This window comes from Euprymna scolopes, chromosome 3, assembly GCF_053919585.1.
Source record: "Euprymna scolopes isolate OS-2025 chromosome 3, ASM5391958v1, whole genome shotgun sequence".
NCBI classification, from domain to species: domain Eukaryota; kingdom Metazoa; phylum Mollusca; class Cephalopoda; order Sepiida; family Sepiolidae; genus Euprymna; species Euprymna scolopes.
Window position 1 is genome coordinate 20740180 of NC_136484.1, and position 15972 is coordinate 20756151.

The 15972-nt window shown below is 34.7% G+C and overlaps 1 protein-coding gene across 7 annotated transcripts in view; it reads right to left on the reverse strand.

Moving 5' to 3' along the window:
• The window catches only part of LOC145253622 (TBC1 domain family member 1-like), a 386800-nt gene that overhangs the window by 51901 nt on the left and 318927 nt on the right, over positions 1-15972 (reverse strand). For all 7 annotated transcript variants that reach the window (XM_080112951.1, XM_080112952.1, XM_080112950.1 and 4 more), the window contains exon 10: positions 9305-9477. In XM_080112951.1, coding sequence (XP_079969077.1) covers positions 9305-9477 — 173 coding nt within the window. The remainder of the gene's footprint in view (positions 1-9304; positions 9478-15972) is intronic.

Consider the following 15972-nt stretch of genomic DNA (forward strand, 5'->3'; position numbering starts at 1 on the left):
AGTGGGGAAAATTATTGACAGTAGTTTCAGCCAGACGGGTGTTTCTTGTGAAAGATTGGTGAGTGGGGACGAGGGATTGGAGCTCAGACGAGCACCTACCTTGGAAATAACGATAAAACAAAGACAGGCTCGCAACGTCTCTTCTGTGGGAGAGAGGTTGCAGGGAAGAGAAAAGGGCATCCCCCACTAAATAACAAAGTCTATTTTGTACTCTGTCAAGGCAGGATAGGCTGTTTTTAGCAGCTCCTGCCCAGATGTGGCAGCAGTACTCCATCCTTGAACGTACTTGGCTTTTATACAGATAGAGAATTGCATCAGTAGTGAGATATCTTCTGGAGCGGTAGAAGGATCCCACCATTTTCCCAGCATCCCTGGCAACAGATTTGATGTACGTGTTCCGTTTCAGATCAGGAGTAAAGGTCAAACCCAGAAGCTTGTCAAAACATGGAGCCTCTCCAAGACGAGAGCCATCCATTTCAATTGATGCCAGATGGGGATCAGAGCGTTGATGATGTAAAGATAGAAGCTTGGTTTTGGATGCATTAAAAGTGACCAGCCACTTTTTCCCCCATTGTACCACGTGCTCAAGATTAGAGGAGAGAGAATTAGAGAGAACTTTGTCATTTACGGCCTTTGATGTGTTGCCATAGATGGCCGTGTCATCAGCATAGATGTCAACGAATGTGGTGCAAAACGAAATTCATTTTACTGATTCAGGGATAACTATACTTTTTCTATCTATCGTAGATTGAAGCTCAGACGGTGTTAGTTAGAAAGCAGGCCAGTGGAACAGAATTGCACAGGTGGGCAGTTCTAGAAAAGAAGCTTTGTTAATGGAATCTGCTTTTAGATTTAGGCACAGATAGAAAATGGAAGGAATTGTTGATTGTCATTTTAGATACACAAATGTTTTTTGTGAAAGTTTGGCAAGAGGAGACCATAGATTAGCTTAGATTGCCATGAAAATAACGGTAGAGCAGAACCCGCTGCATATATGTCGATGAATACACTTAGAATGTTATTTGGAAGATCATTGATGAAGATAAAGAGAGTTGGGTCCCGGATTGATCCCTGAGGCACACCTGCACTGATAGTTTCTGTTGGAACATTATGCTGATTAAGCAGTAGGCAAAATCATTTACCACAGTTGTCAACCTAGATTATATATATATATATATATATATATATATATGATAGATAGATAGATAGAAAAAGTATAGTTGTCCCTGAATCGGTAAAATGAATTTCGTTTTGCACCACTTTTATGTCCTCTACGAAGATTAAAATCAAGATGTAATAATATTAAACGTTATATTTAGAATCCTTATTCAAATTTGATAAAAATTCATTACATGATTTTCATTTTAGAAGATGTCTAAAATTTAAAGCTGAAACTTAATGAGTCTTAAGAAATTAAAATCCAGGGAATATTGCTTAATTAATGCTTAATGACTATGGATCAATTTTAAGGCAAATCTGAAATATCTAAATTTCAAAATGATCGTGCTCATATTTTGCCACCTGAAAATGCTTTAAAAATAAAATGAAATTTGGAGAATAAAAATTAATTAATGTCAAATACCTATCACTAAAATTTCACAATAGAGTATTTGAAGATTTCCAAAGAGATTCTACCTCATTTGCATAAAATTAAAATAAATATAGCCCACATTACTCGCCCATATGTCTAGCATCTGTCTTCTCAAATTCATAATAATCAGTTTATTAGTTTCGGAGTGAATTCTATACCTACAAATATATAAACGTATGTGTACACACACACAAGGGTAAAAAGAAAAATCTCCAACACAAACTTAGTCCAATCTCAATTTATTTTGATCAAGTATAGCTCTCCTCAGACAAGATGAACTAGTCAGGTCTGTAGCTGACTGAGAAGATCGGACTAAGTTTGTGTTGGATTTTTTCTATTTACCCTTATGTATGCTCTGCTCCACACTGAGCTCTCACATTTGAGACTTCCTCAGAATAAAGATATTTGTTTCCTCAAAACAAAGATATTTGTTGCCCTTTTTTTTCTTTTTTTTTTTACAAAGGAGTCACCACTTATCAAGGCCTGGACCCACTCGAGGATAAAGGTTAATGGGTATACAGTGGTCAAGAGGAGCATGTTGTAGTCATCGTTAATAGTGGAAATTTGCTAAATTGGATTACTTAAGCGGATGGCTCATCAAGAATTTGTTCACATTGGACTTGAAGACAACCATATTGTAGTCAGTTGAAAAGCAGGAGAATGGAACAGAGTTCCACAGGCGTGCAGTTCTAAGAAAGAAGTTTTGTTCATGGAATCTACATTTAGGTTTAGGCACAGATAAAGAGTGGGGGAAATTATTGATAGTGGTTTCAGCTAGACAAGTGTTTTTCATGAAATCAAGCCAGGGGGAACCATAGATTAGAGCTCAGACGAGCACTTGACATGAAAATAATGATAAAGCAGAGATAGGCTCACAACGTCTCTTCTGTTGGAAAGAGGTTCTAGGGAAGAGAAAAGGGCATCCCCCACTAAGCAACGAAGTCTATTTTGAACTCTATCAAGGCAGGATAAGCTGCTTCTAGCAGCTCCTGCCCAGATTTAGCAACAGTACTCCATCCTTGGACGTACTTGGCTCTTATACATGTAGAGAATTGCATCAGCAGTGAGATACCTACTGGAGCGGTAGAACGATCTCACCACTTTCCCAGCAGTCTTGGCAATGGATTTGATGTTCGTGTTTCATCTCAGATCAGGGCTAAAAGTCAAACCTAGAATATATCAAAACATGGAGTCTCCTCAAGATAAGAGCCATTCATTTTGATTGATGCCAGGTGGGGATCAGAGCATTGATGATGGAAAGATAGAAATTTGGTCTTAGATGCTTAAATTGAAAAGAAATGGAAACATTGTTCCTTTCAACACGAACTGTACATGTCCTGTCATGTTTTGATGCAAAGGAGGTATTTTGGAAAGGAATATAAAACTTACAAGCGATTCACAGTCACATTTGTATTCTACTCAGATGAGATGATTTTAATAATGTCAGTTTTTGAAGTTTTTTGTAGGGAGGTATTGCCATCCTTCCATATGACATTTCCAAATGGTCACCCATCTGGTACTAACCATATTCAACATCCCTCAGATTTAGTAATCTAATGAGAAACAATGTATCAATGTACTTATGCTGTGTACTGTACATACTGTAATAGCCCAACATTCTAATTGTCGAATCAATTGATGTAACCAGACGAGAATTTACTTTCCAGTATAATAAGCAAAAACTTATATTTGAAACTAGTTCTTATTACTTGCCTTCCCACAAGAGCCAAGTTAGACACAAGGTCAATTTTTAATGTGAGTAAAATTCAGCTCTCCATAAAGATGTACTTTGGATTGAAACAAAAATTAAAATTGCTTCAGTCTAGAAGGACTTTTCCTTCACTGACTGAGGGTAGGGTAGATTAAGCACAGTATCAGACCAAATACTACACTTTGTTCCCAGCCAAAAGGCCAAGAATATTTGAAACTAGTTAGTGTGCATTCTACACAGAGGCAAAAATAAAAAAAAAATCAATTTTTGAATGCTTTTTTTTTTTTTTTAAATCCTGTCCCAGGTTGATCTATATACCAAGACCTCCAAGTATTGATTTTTTTGTTCCTCCCTCTCATCTAGCCTACATTTGTGTACTACAGTAGCTCTGTTAATTTTATTTTTTTATTTCGGACTATTAGTCTCATCTTTATTAGTTGTTGTTTGTTTGTTTTTATTGGTTCACAACGTTTCGGCCAACTTCCAAAAAATAAAATTAACATAAAAAAATGCTCATCTCAAAATAAAAAATTCCAATTAAGGAATAATATATATATATACAGTAGCTCTGTATATTACTTATGCCAAGTTGATTGATCAAACTAGACAATTTGTTAAGACTTGGTCATTCCCCACTGTTAGAAACGGGAATAGTTAAATCTATACCTAATTAGACTGCAGTGTACACAAAAAGAATTTGAAAAGGAAGAAAAAAAAATCAATTTTTTAATAGCACAAGCACACTCACACATTATATATATGCTCTTAGCTAGGAAAATATCAGACATTTGGGCTTCAAAACATTAGCAATACATCTTCTCAACCTACATTCTCCAACAATCATTATATCTGCAAGCAAGTTTGTCCCCTCTCACTACTCATGAATCTTGCTTCAACTGGAAAATCATAAAATCATTGAAAAGAAAGACGTTTTTTCTCGATCATCATATTGTCTTTCTCCAGTAAACATCACAAAAACTAATTAATTGAACATAAAGGAAACCAAGAGTTATTTCCCTTCATTGGGTTCTCTGGGACAAGAGAGGTTTTCAAGATGGCAGTTGTGTTAGTAGCTGCTGTCAACAAAATTGACTATTTTTAATGGCCTATTGTGGCAAGAATATAAAACACTCAGCGAATTAATGTTATTTCTAGCTCCAACTATGCCTAGCTGACAAAACATGCGCATGCAACAATTTCAGTTTTAGTTTTAAATTAAAAAAAGCAAATCTCATAAAGTTAGTCAGTCTAAAAAGCAATCTACAAAAATATGAAAAAAAAAGATACACTTGTCAAAAGATGAAAAAATAAAATTTAATAAAAATAGAAATTATCAAATAAAGAAAACAATTTTGAATTTTTAAAACTGATTTCACAGTTTGATGCAGTTATTAAAATTAACCTAAATTTACAGAAGATTTACTAATTTTAACATTTGCATAAATTATTCGATTTAGAATTTCTTAAACTAATGTATATGATATTCTTAATTCTTTTTACAGCTATCTATTAGTAGTGGAGATTTGGTACCTGTCTGTCTGAAGCTAAAAATATACTTACTCTCTTTTAATGCTCGATTCAGCTTACTTTACTATTCCATTCCAATGTTTAGTTCAGAGGTTGAGCAGTGTAGTATATATTGTTTTGTCATGTTACCGTCCTCCCAGGCATTACTTCCTCCTGGGGGGGGGACAGCGAATCTCTACTGTGATTATGATGTCATGCACTCTGAGTTACCTTCTACATTTTTGTTTGGAAGCAGTAGTGTAGTAGTATCTATTCTGTTTTCATGATACCATACTCCCAGGCATTATCTCTTATTTTATGTGTCGGAGGTAGCACAATATCTGTTCTATTATCATGATATTCTTCAAGGCATTACTTCCTCCTTTTTGAGGAATAGAAGAATAGTGTAGTATCTGTTCTGTTGCCATGAGACCCCTCCCCAGGCATTACTACTTCTTTAAGAGGATGTGTTGTATATGTTTGTTATATATACTAGCAAAAATAATTAAAATCCATCAACAAAATTAATAATCTAGTAATTATTGTACTTTTCATCTTAATTTCAGTTAATCTTGCTTCTTGCACGGCACAATCATGTTGATGCACCGATTCTCACCAGATCACTGAACTTAAGCAACGTTGAGCCTGGCTAGTACCAGATGGGTGACCATTTTGGAAGGCAAGGCGCTGTATATACCACGAGGTAAAAATACCAGGTTGGTAAAGTGGCACGGTCTATCTTTCTCTCGAGGGTAGATGGGACTCTCTTAAGCTGTAGTAGGCAACCCATCTCGTGATGGCGTCACAATAAAAAATATTCTTGATAGCCTTGGCAAAGCATCAACTATTTCCAGCAATTAGAAAAAATCGTAAAAGATTCCACAGAATTTGTTCATGTTTCACCAGTGCCTACTTGCATTGGATGAAACATTTCTTTTTGGCTTCTTGAAAAAAGTGAATTCAGAAGTAAAGAATGAATAAATTGATTCTAATTCCAATCTGTTTTAGCTAAAGAAGTCATTTGGCGTTTGGGGATCATCCAAGTTATCTCCCTTGAATATATTTTCAATCAAGTTAGAGAATATGCTTTCCTGCGTGAAAGTTGAAAAAGCTTGTTTCCACCCATGCAGAAGTCTTTCTGGCATGTCGTTCAAAGAAATGGAGTTGTCATCTGTGCTTCTCTAAAACTATCAGGCTTGTCCTGTAGATTATGTTCCTGATCGCAGTCACACAGACAGTTGCATAGACTCTAAGAAACAAATAACACAAGTTAAGTAACATTCACATTTCTCACACAGATTCTTGATCTACTGCCTTGACAACATGTGAGTGCTTTATTTTTTATTGCATTGGAACCTTAACATATTCCTTGCTTAATACTTGTTTCTTGTGTTCTCCATTTAAATATAATATTCTCAACTACAGGGTGGAACGATAAAATTGTCGCCCTAGAAAAGACAACATGATTCCATTTCCGTTTGGTGAAAAACGGTTTTCTTTTTTGTTGCAGGTCATCTACTAGTTGGTTAGCTGTGTACAAATCCCAAGAGTGATAGGAGCCTTCTATCATATTTGAAAGTAACATAACGTTCAACAAGCGAGATTGGAGATGCGCTGCTGTACAACTCATGCTCTCTATCAATCCAAATTATGACAACAGGACCATTTCCAGCACTCTCAAAATACAAGTCAATGCTTGAGGTCGTGCCCAGGGTGACGAAAACAAAGTTTCCAGCCATGGTCTTTGGTGTGGTTTCAAGTGAGGGCCACCATGCAACCTCAAATCTTCGATGTTGGCTTGGAAGTAAACAACAAAGTGTACCTGAATGTGCTGAAGAGTGTGGTGATCCTCTGGTGCAATCAGGTGGCCGCTGGCAAAATCTAGGTGCGGCAGCAGGACCTGGCACTGGCCCACAAGTCATCAGAAGGAGTGCTACGATTTTGTACTCTTGTCTCACTGCCCCCCCTCTCCTCCCCCCGACCAGAACTCACTGGACTACTTCATTTGGTCATACATGACCTCTCACAACACTAAAGCCAGCCTGATCGCTGCCATCTGCCGAGTATTTGCAGAGCTCTCGCAGGCACTTGTGGAAAAGGCATGCTCCCAGTTCCAGACTCATATCGAGGCGGTGATTGAGGATGAAGGTGGCTACATTGAATAGATGTCAACTTTACTACATAATGAAATTACCTGAATTGATGTTTTTTCCAATAAAAAATGTAAAATAAAGCTGGAGTGTTGTTTTCTTTAGTGCAACAATTTTATCATTCCACTCTGTTGATTATATATTATGGAAACTATCAGATCAGGGTGACATTTCACATGATGATTATGAAAGAGTATCTAACAGTTTGACATATAAGAATATCGAGCGTGAAAGGTTTATTTATCATTACAGATTCATTGAACTACATGCAAATGCTTCATTTGAGACCATCACTAATAAACACACAAAAATTATATATATATATATATATATATATATATATATATATATATATAAAATTTTGTGTGTTATTATATAATTAAATATATATATATATATATAAAATTATATAAACATTGTTAGGAATCTACACGGATTGATCAACGTTACTATATTCTTCATATATCATCAGGACTCCAAAAAGATTTTTATATAATTTTATTTATATAAAAAAAAAGTATCAAATCATTTTGGAACAACTGGAATTGAAATTTGATTAAAAATTTGGCCCATGATCAAACTGCTGAAAAAATAACAGCCATTCTTAACATGGAGAGTAGAGGGTGTTTAGTAATTATTCTGTACTTTCACCTAACAATTTAATAAAAAAGAAAGGTATCGTAAAACTTGAATTTAACTTGTAAATACGATTTTTAAAAAATAGCATGGTAACATAAGTTTATAAGCATCAACTTAACTATTTCACACTAATTTTTCAGGAGAGGAAATGTATAACCTTAACCCTAATCAATAGAAAATGATACTTTATTTTTATTTTTATGGGAAACACCCAATATTTCTTAACATTGACTATAGACTTTTGTTACCAAATTCAGAAGCATTGTCAGACGTTTTTGGAATGCCATTTCTAGTGAATATTATTCACAATATTTGTTTTCTAGTTTTTCTATCTTTTAGTCCAAAAACTTGTCAACCCATTTCAAACATGATCTAACCCCACTAACATGTGCATATGAACCCTAGACTGTGGTTCTGTTTTCTTAGACTGTGTGCGCAATTTATTCTGAGAAAAATTCTTTATTTTCATATATATAGGACATTTATGTGTGTACTTCTTTATATTGTGGGATATCTGAGAAATCAAGTTTCAAATTTTACTTTGAAATGAAGTGGGGTTAGATATAGAGGGGCAGCCTCCATTTACAATTAGAGGAGATATAACCTAAACACAAAAAAGAAAAAGTCAACTTTAGTTGCTTTTGAATACTATAGTAAATACTTATTTTAAAATATTAGACGGGAATTTTCCGATACCAAATTTTATTCTGCCATATTTTCTCTGAACAACGCCAGGACACAGATCCTGTCAGTATTATATATATATGTTCTGAACACTCTAGACTCTACTGTTTATACCTGAATTTAGCGTTTATAAGTTGTTAATACTTTTCATTTCTGTGGCAATTGTTTAGTGGCCTGGGGGTAAAGGCTTAGCAAATGGAGTCAAAAGTGGCTTCATGGCTGGGTTTGAATATCCTGACTGGTAGGAATTATCACCTCCAGCACTAATGATTGCAAAAGCATGAAACATTAGTGTCTGTAGGTATAAAGAATAATTATTATTTATAATTACAACTATATATATATATATATATATATATATATATATATATATATATATATATATAGTTCAATGTTAAAAATATTCAAAAATAAAAACTTAAATTTAAGGAGGTTGTTCATAGTGCTCAATAAAAAGAGCAAGATATTATTTTTACCATTAGTCACAACAATAAATCTACTGTTTCAGCTTAAAAAGACTTCATCTGGTCTTGCCTTAACTAAGACCAGAAGCTGTTGTTTTTGCCACTTGATGAAGTCTATTTAGACTGAAACAGTAAATTTATTGTCGCGACTAACATTAATTTTATTGACCTAAATCGGACAAAATAATATATGTACAGTTTTGAATGGATACCTCCTGTAAGAGTGCCTGGTGGGGGATCTATGGTGGAGCACTTCTTTAGAATGCGCATTGCTTAAATGACAAAGAGATATCCAAGGGGATAGAAACAATGCTGAAATAAGTAGAGAAAAACGACTATTGCAGAGTTTTTTTTTCCCCCCTATGCACAACCAAATATTACAAGTTTTGTTCAGTATATTTATCCTATGTATATATGTATATGCTTTTAACAGGAGCGACAACATTAAGTATCTGGGTAGATAGGTATGAACAAGTGTACTGATATACATATAGGCGAACAGATATTGTTCTATATATAAGAAGGTGAACATCAATCCATTGAAAAGGTATATACTTACATGTCCGCGAATTTTCAGCAGGAGTAACTACTCTGTTAAATATCGCTTGTCTCCAAGAACCTCTCCGAGTTGGGGTGGCCATCATTGTGCCATGATCTTCATATGAAGAGCAGACAGAAGACGATGCGCTCTCTGGAGAAAGTTGTGCCATGCTGCTGCCAGATATGAGGAACCTGAAGAAAGAATAAACGCAAATCAAAATCACTTTATTAAGCAGACTGAGAAGCCATTACAAAAATGTTTATTTTGTAGGATTTTTTAAAATTTCTGTTTGAAGTTTTGTTTTTTAAGTTTAGCCATGGGTTTTCTCTTGGCATAAAAGCCAACAGAGTATAGGCCATTGTTGAGATAACTTTTTCCCTGCTTGCTGAAGTATGGTTTGGTTTTGTGAAACCCTCCAAAGCTTTGCGTTCCCACCCTTTGTGTTGGATATTTGGCAAGTGCCTCGGGAATGATGTCAAAGGAAAGTTGGTCAGATCCTGGATATAGGACCCCCGGGAATGACGTAAAAAAATTCAAAATGCGGGACGTAGAATCCCTAGAGATTAGGTCATTTCAAGATAATGCATGGTGAAATGCTTTGATGTCATCTGTGCCAATAAAATAGAGGGGCAGACAATTGGAAGAGCAGAGAGTGGTGACGACGGGCAAGACAAGTGACACATTTTTCTCCACTGCTAAGCACCCCCCCCCCCAGCGTGCATGCCTTCCCTGATGCCATAATTGTCATTCTGAAATTGAAAAGATTGATTTGAATAAACAAAATATTTTATAACCAGCTGTGTGTTTTATTTTGCAGCCAAGTGTGTATATCGTGACAATGAGAAAAGTTCATTTTTAGAAATAATATTAACTGAAAAACACATTGGCTGACCAGCTGCAGCGAATATATATTTTAAAAGAGGTTAGTTTATTGCTAATTACCTGAAGCACCTATACTGGGGAATGCTGACGAGGCTGCTGAGGCATTTTTTGCAGCTGAGAGTGGTATTCCTCTAAGACACTGACTTTTAAAATCGCACTTTCCCCAGCCCTTGTATCACTTCATCTTGCCGTGGAAGGGACATAAATAATTAAAGGCTTTTCTCTTCTTTTTTTTCTTTATTATAACAAAACTCAGAGACAAATGCATTATGGATTTTTTTTTTAATGTAATGCCATGATCGGTAATTCTTGAAGAAATAATATTTAGATCGTTATTTGTACCTTATGTGAAGTTTATACAGTTTCATCAGTATTATAATTTAGTATTTTGTCTGTCTGTCTGTCTGTCCTAAAGATTCCAAAACTATTGGATGGAATGGAATCAAATTTAGCTTTGAAGCTTCTTTGAGATTCTGGTTGTGTCAAAGAGTAGCAATGCTGCTGCTGCTACTATTACTACTCCAACAATGGTTGCATAATTATTTAACAGCGTTACAGAATGATCAACTCACTAAATGATCGACAGTTGTGAGGTCAAAGTATGACCACAGTAGATAACTGAAGTGACATGCCTTTTCTCCAACAACACTTGACAGCTATTGGATGTGTAAAGTGATAGCTTGCTCTAGTGCTAGTAGGGGAGGCTAGTGGCTCTGTGCCCGTCTCTCTCTCTCTCTCTCTCTCTCTCTCTCTTTTGATTAATTATATTTCTCATTTTTGGCTGTATGAAATATTGCCTCCATTTTAAAACAGATTTGTGTCTCTGTAATCAGTCAAAGAAACAACACATGTGGATCCCGACAACGAGAATGCACATTGACATCATGCACACAATATCATTACACTAACTTTTAATTTTTAAAACTCTAAAAAAAGAAAACAACTTGGAGAGGCTCCATGTTTTGACAAACTTCTGGGTTTGACCTTTACTCCTGATCTGAAATGGAACACGTACATCAAATCTGTTGCCAGGGACGCTGGGAAAATGGTGGCATCCTTCTACCGCTCCAGAAGATATCTAACTACTGATGCAATTCTCTATCTGTATAAAAGCCAAGTACGTCCAAGGATGGAGTACTGCTGCCACATCTGGGCAGGAGCTGCTAAAAACAGCCTATCCTGCCTTGACAGAGTACAAAATAGACTTCGTGGTTTAGTGGGGTATGCCCTTTTCTCTTCCCTGCAACCTCTCTCCCACAGAAGAGACGTTGCGAGCCTATCTTTGTTTTATCGTTATTTCCATGGCAGGTGCTCGTCTGAGCTCCAATCCCTCATCCCCCCTCACCAATCTTTCACGAGAAACACCTGTCTGGCTGAAACTACTGTCAATAATTTTCGCCACTCTTTATCTGTGCATAAATCCAAACGTAGATTCCATGAGCAAAGCTTCTTTCTAAGAACTGCACGCCAGTGGAACTCTCTGCCGCTTGCCTGTTTCCCACCTGACTACAACTTGGACGTCTTCAAGTCCAACATAAACAAACTCCTGACAAACCGACCCCTTAAGTAAGACACTCTATCAAAACCCCCAATACTAATGATTACTACAATATTATCTCATTGATTACTGTACACGCAATAACCCTTATCCCTGAGTGGCCTTCGGGCCTTGATAAGTGGTGACCCCATGTAAAAATAAAAAAATAAGTTTTAAAGCTACTAAGAAGAATCTTATTAATTTAAGCATGAAGAACTCTTGAGATGCTACATGTGTTGTAGGGGGACGAAGACAAAATAATACTACTACTTCTACTAGTAATAATAGTCGAGAAGGTTAAAAGAGGATGGAAAAACCGAGGAGAGAAAGTACTAACCAGATCAACAACATTGTATTCTGAAGAAAAAGTAAATAATAGCACTTTAAATTAAAAAAAAAAAAAGGCAGAAAAGTAACTTTTATTACCTTTTGTAACAATTTTGGCCTTTGGGACAAGATCAAAGTGTAGTATCTGTTCTTCAGATGCTGCACTTCAATTGCTTGTTCTCTGTCAGTGGAGGAGAAATCCTTCACGACTGAGACAATTTTTATTTTTGTTCCTTTTCTCCACGTTAAAAAAACGACCCTGGTGACAAACTGTGTCCCGTGGGGAGGCATTGTAAATAGGAACAATTATTTGTTTAGCATTATTCTCATATATTTTTATATTATTATTAGTATTATTCTCATATATTTTTCACATTGCAAATTCTTGAAAATTGCCAAAAAGTCATTAGTTAACATTTTGCTAGTTTCAGTGCTTTTTTTTTTGTTTTTTGTTTTTTTTGAAAAATCACTTCCGATTAATGTTTAGTTTTAAAATATGCAAACGAAAAAATGATTTACAGAGATTTTATTGTATTCTTTTATTGTAAATTGGACGCATTAATAAGAAAAAATTAAAATAAAATGGTGAGGTGCACCCAAGCTTGAACAGGGATCATTTAATTTGTAGTTGAATGCTCTACCACCGAGCTATATCTCCAGATGCTAATAAATCTGTGTTTTTTTTTTGTTTTTTTTTAAGAAGGAATAACTTGCTGTGATTTTATTAATTCCCTTGGCCGGTGGAACATAAAATATTCCCCTGTAAAAATTCTTTTATCCATAAGAGAGAATGGCTATTTTTAAGATTGGATTTTTTGATTTTCGATACTTATCGGGTGAATTTCTGGATAAAACATATCTAAGAACATTGCCAGATATATAAATTACCTTTGTGTGAAATCTGAAAAAGATAGGCTCAGCCATTTCGGAACCTATGAGGAAGGAACTCACACACACACACACACACACACAATAGTTGAGATTTTTACAAACAGTCCCACACATGCCAAAGATGATGCCGACAACATAAAAAATATACACCAGCCATTTTTTTTTTTTTTTTTTTACATGAGAATTATTTGTTTATTTGAAATTCGAAAATAATTTGGAAAACATCAACTTGACAACCAGAAAGTATCAAACACGCGAAATTGAATAAAATGCAGACTAAATTATAAGAAACAAACAAACAAAGAAAAAACACTGACCTTAATTGTAAGCGCTTTTTTAAAACTTGTTACGCTTAAAGAAACGACTTGATTCTTTTATTTTTTAAAAAAATTCTGATCTAATAATTCACATAGATATAATCATTTTCGTTATCAATTTTAGAAATGGCTATTTGATCAGTCCATTTCGAAAATAGCACAAGCAGGTGCCAGCTGTGTAAATGTAACTGGTGGGCAAGTGCAAAGCATTAAAATCGACTGATGTCACTTTTCTTTTTATGCAAGTAAATCTTTGAGTGAAAATGCTGATTTGGGATAAATAATAAAAAATAATAAAAAAATTATTATTAAAAGATATTTAGTATTTGTCTGAAGGCAGCACTATTTCAATTCATGTTTTCTGAAAATATGCCTTCATTTAATTTTCTTTTAAAATTTCTTACATTTTTTTCTGGGAAAGCTGTTTTCTCCCAACGACATTTTTCACGGGGAAGGTTGCAGTCTTTTTCACTCTCATAACTAATATCTACTCCCACGTCCCTCATATCCGCCAGACTTTTCTAAATAGGAGGACAATCACGACAATTATTTCATTTTTTGAACTTTACCACACTGGAGTTTATATAGAAATAAATGTCTTCTTTAAATGCAATTTAATTTTTCAGGAAGTTTTGTCTATCTATACCATATACATTTTTAACATTCTGGATTAGTAGATTATATTAATGAATAGTTTGCAAACTATATTATGCATGTCACAATGGCGCCTTTGCCTGATGCCTTTTTTACTTTATTTCACAGTTCAGCATAACTTTAGCCTATCATTTTTTTTCTAAATATATAAATTTGTATTCCTGTCTGTCTGTTTGTATGTTTGTTCACAATTTGATTAATATATACAAAAGGTCCATTACTTTCCTAATTAGTTTTCATATTGAAAACTTACTTGCATAAACTTTATTTCTATATATAGTATGATTTTTGCAAAATATATGCTCAAGAGGCAACTTCACTTGCATATTACATTAAGGAAAATCGATTTTACCAAATAGCTGTATGTTAGTTACTATTTATAGTGAAAGAATTGTTTTGTTTTCTATTTAAGATTGTTATTTAAAGTTAATGTATAATGATAATATATTTAATCTATTTGAATTATTATTACCGAAATTGACTATTTTAGAAACTGGTTTCAAATTATTTCCCCTGTATGCCACCTGTTGGACAAAATACAACATTTCCCTTCGAAAACTCTTTAAACTGTGATAAATTACGTTTTATACACATTAGAAAGTGCCTTTATGAAAAAAACAAAAAAAAAACAGTGAAAAGTGTTGTTACAAAATATATCTATAAAAGTGAAAATGTGTGAGGACAACTCTCAACCCATATACTTACAAATATTTGATCTACAGACTTGAAATTTAGTATATAGGGTATTTAGACTTTTTAATTGGTTTTCAGCATTAGCAGCCCCTTTTTCTGGAGAAAAAGGGGCTGCTAATGTGTCAAAATTGAAAAATTGGTACTTGGGGGGGGGTATCGGATTTTTATCTGTTTGTCGACTGTTTCACGGCTGCGCATGTGCGAATCATTCACATGACATATTTCTTATGTTAAGATGAGGTAAGTTTAAAAACACTTTTTAAAGATTGTAGTAAGCTAGCCTAATGTTATCGTATTTGACTCACTATCTTTATGCTTTAGGTTCGATCTAAGCTCGAGTTTTTTTTACTTACAAGAAGTGAACTGTTTAGAAAAACATAATACTTGCATGCACATGTCTCAGTTTCTTTCTGTTTTTTTACTTCATTTTCTAAAGGAATTAGACGTTACGTTGACCACTGGGCAACGTCAGGTACATCTGCTAGTATTACATAAATATATAACTTGTACTTTTCTTTCTAATTCTATTTTGTCATGTTGAAAACCAAAGAGGAGAATGAGGTTTGATTTGAAACTGATAATGAGGAACAAGAAGCCAGTCAATAATCCCCTTGGCAGCATCATTCAGGCACACATCAAAAATAAGTCGTCATGGAATGTCACATAGGAAGCTGTGAAACACATCCCAATTAGCTCTGCTGTAGTTAAACATATTCTTATCAATCAACGAAGGAAAAGAGGAAATCAAACATGAATCAGTAAGAGAAGAGAGAAATAGATCAAGGATGGTTGATGAAAGTCATCAGAAAAGTCATGAGACAGTGGAAAGGTAAGACAGATTTCACCAGCAAGATCTGTGTGATTAGTGCAGGAAAGCCAGTCAGAATGGTGAGTATTAAAGTCAATGAAGACAAAGATGGAACTTGGTGGATGAAGTTGTAATGTTAATTCTAACTAGAAGTCAATCAGTAACCTCCTTAGCAGAAACGTTCGGAGACATACCAAAAATAGAACCCCATGGAACTTCACGTAGGAAGCTGCGAAATTCATCCCAATCAGTTTCCTTGTAGAAAATGCCTTCTTATGGAAAGGACAAACAATTCAAGACTTAACAGAAAAATCGATCTCAACATTAACAACAACATGATTAGAACAAACATTGTAGGAGAATGCAATATCGAACATAATTCAGGAACAGAAAAGAGAAAATAATCAGGTAAAGATGATTGATGAAACAGATAAAAGGACGTTGAGGAAATTCAAGATGTGGACATGAAAAAAAAAAAAAAATAACCATAGTTTGCATAATCACTAATGTAAACTCAAACACAATTAAACAGCATGCAAGTTTTTACAATTTTTTGCCTTTAATTAAAAGAACAGAA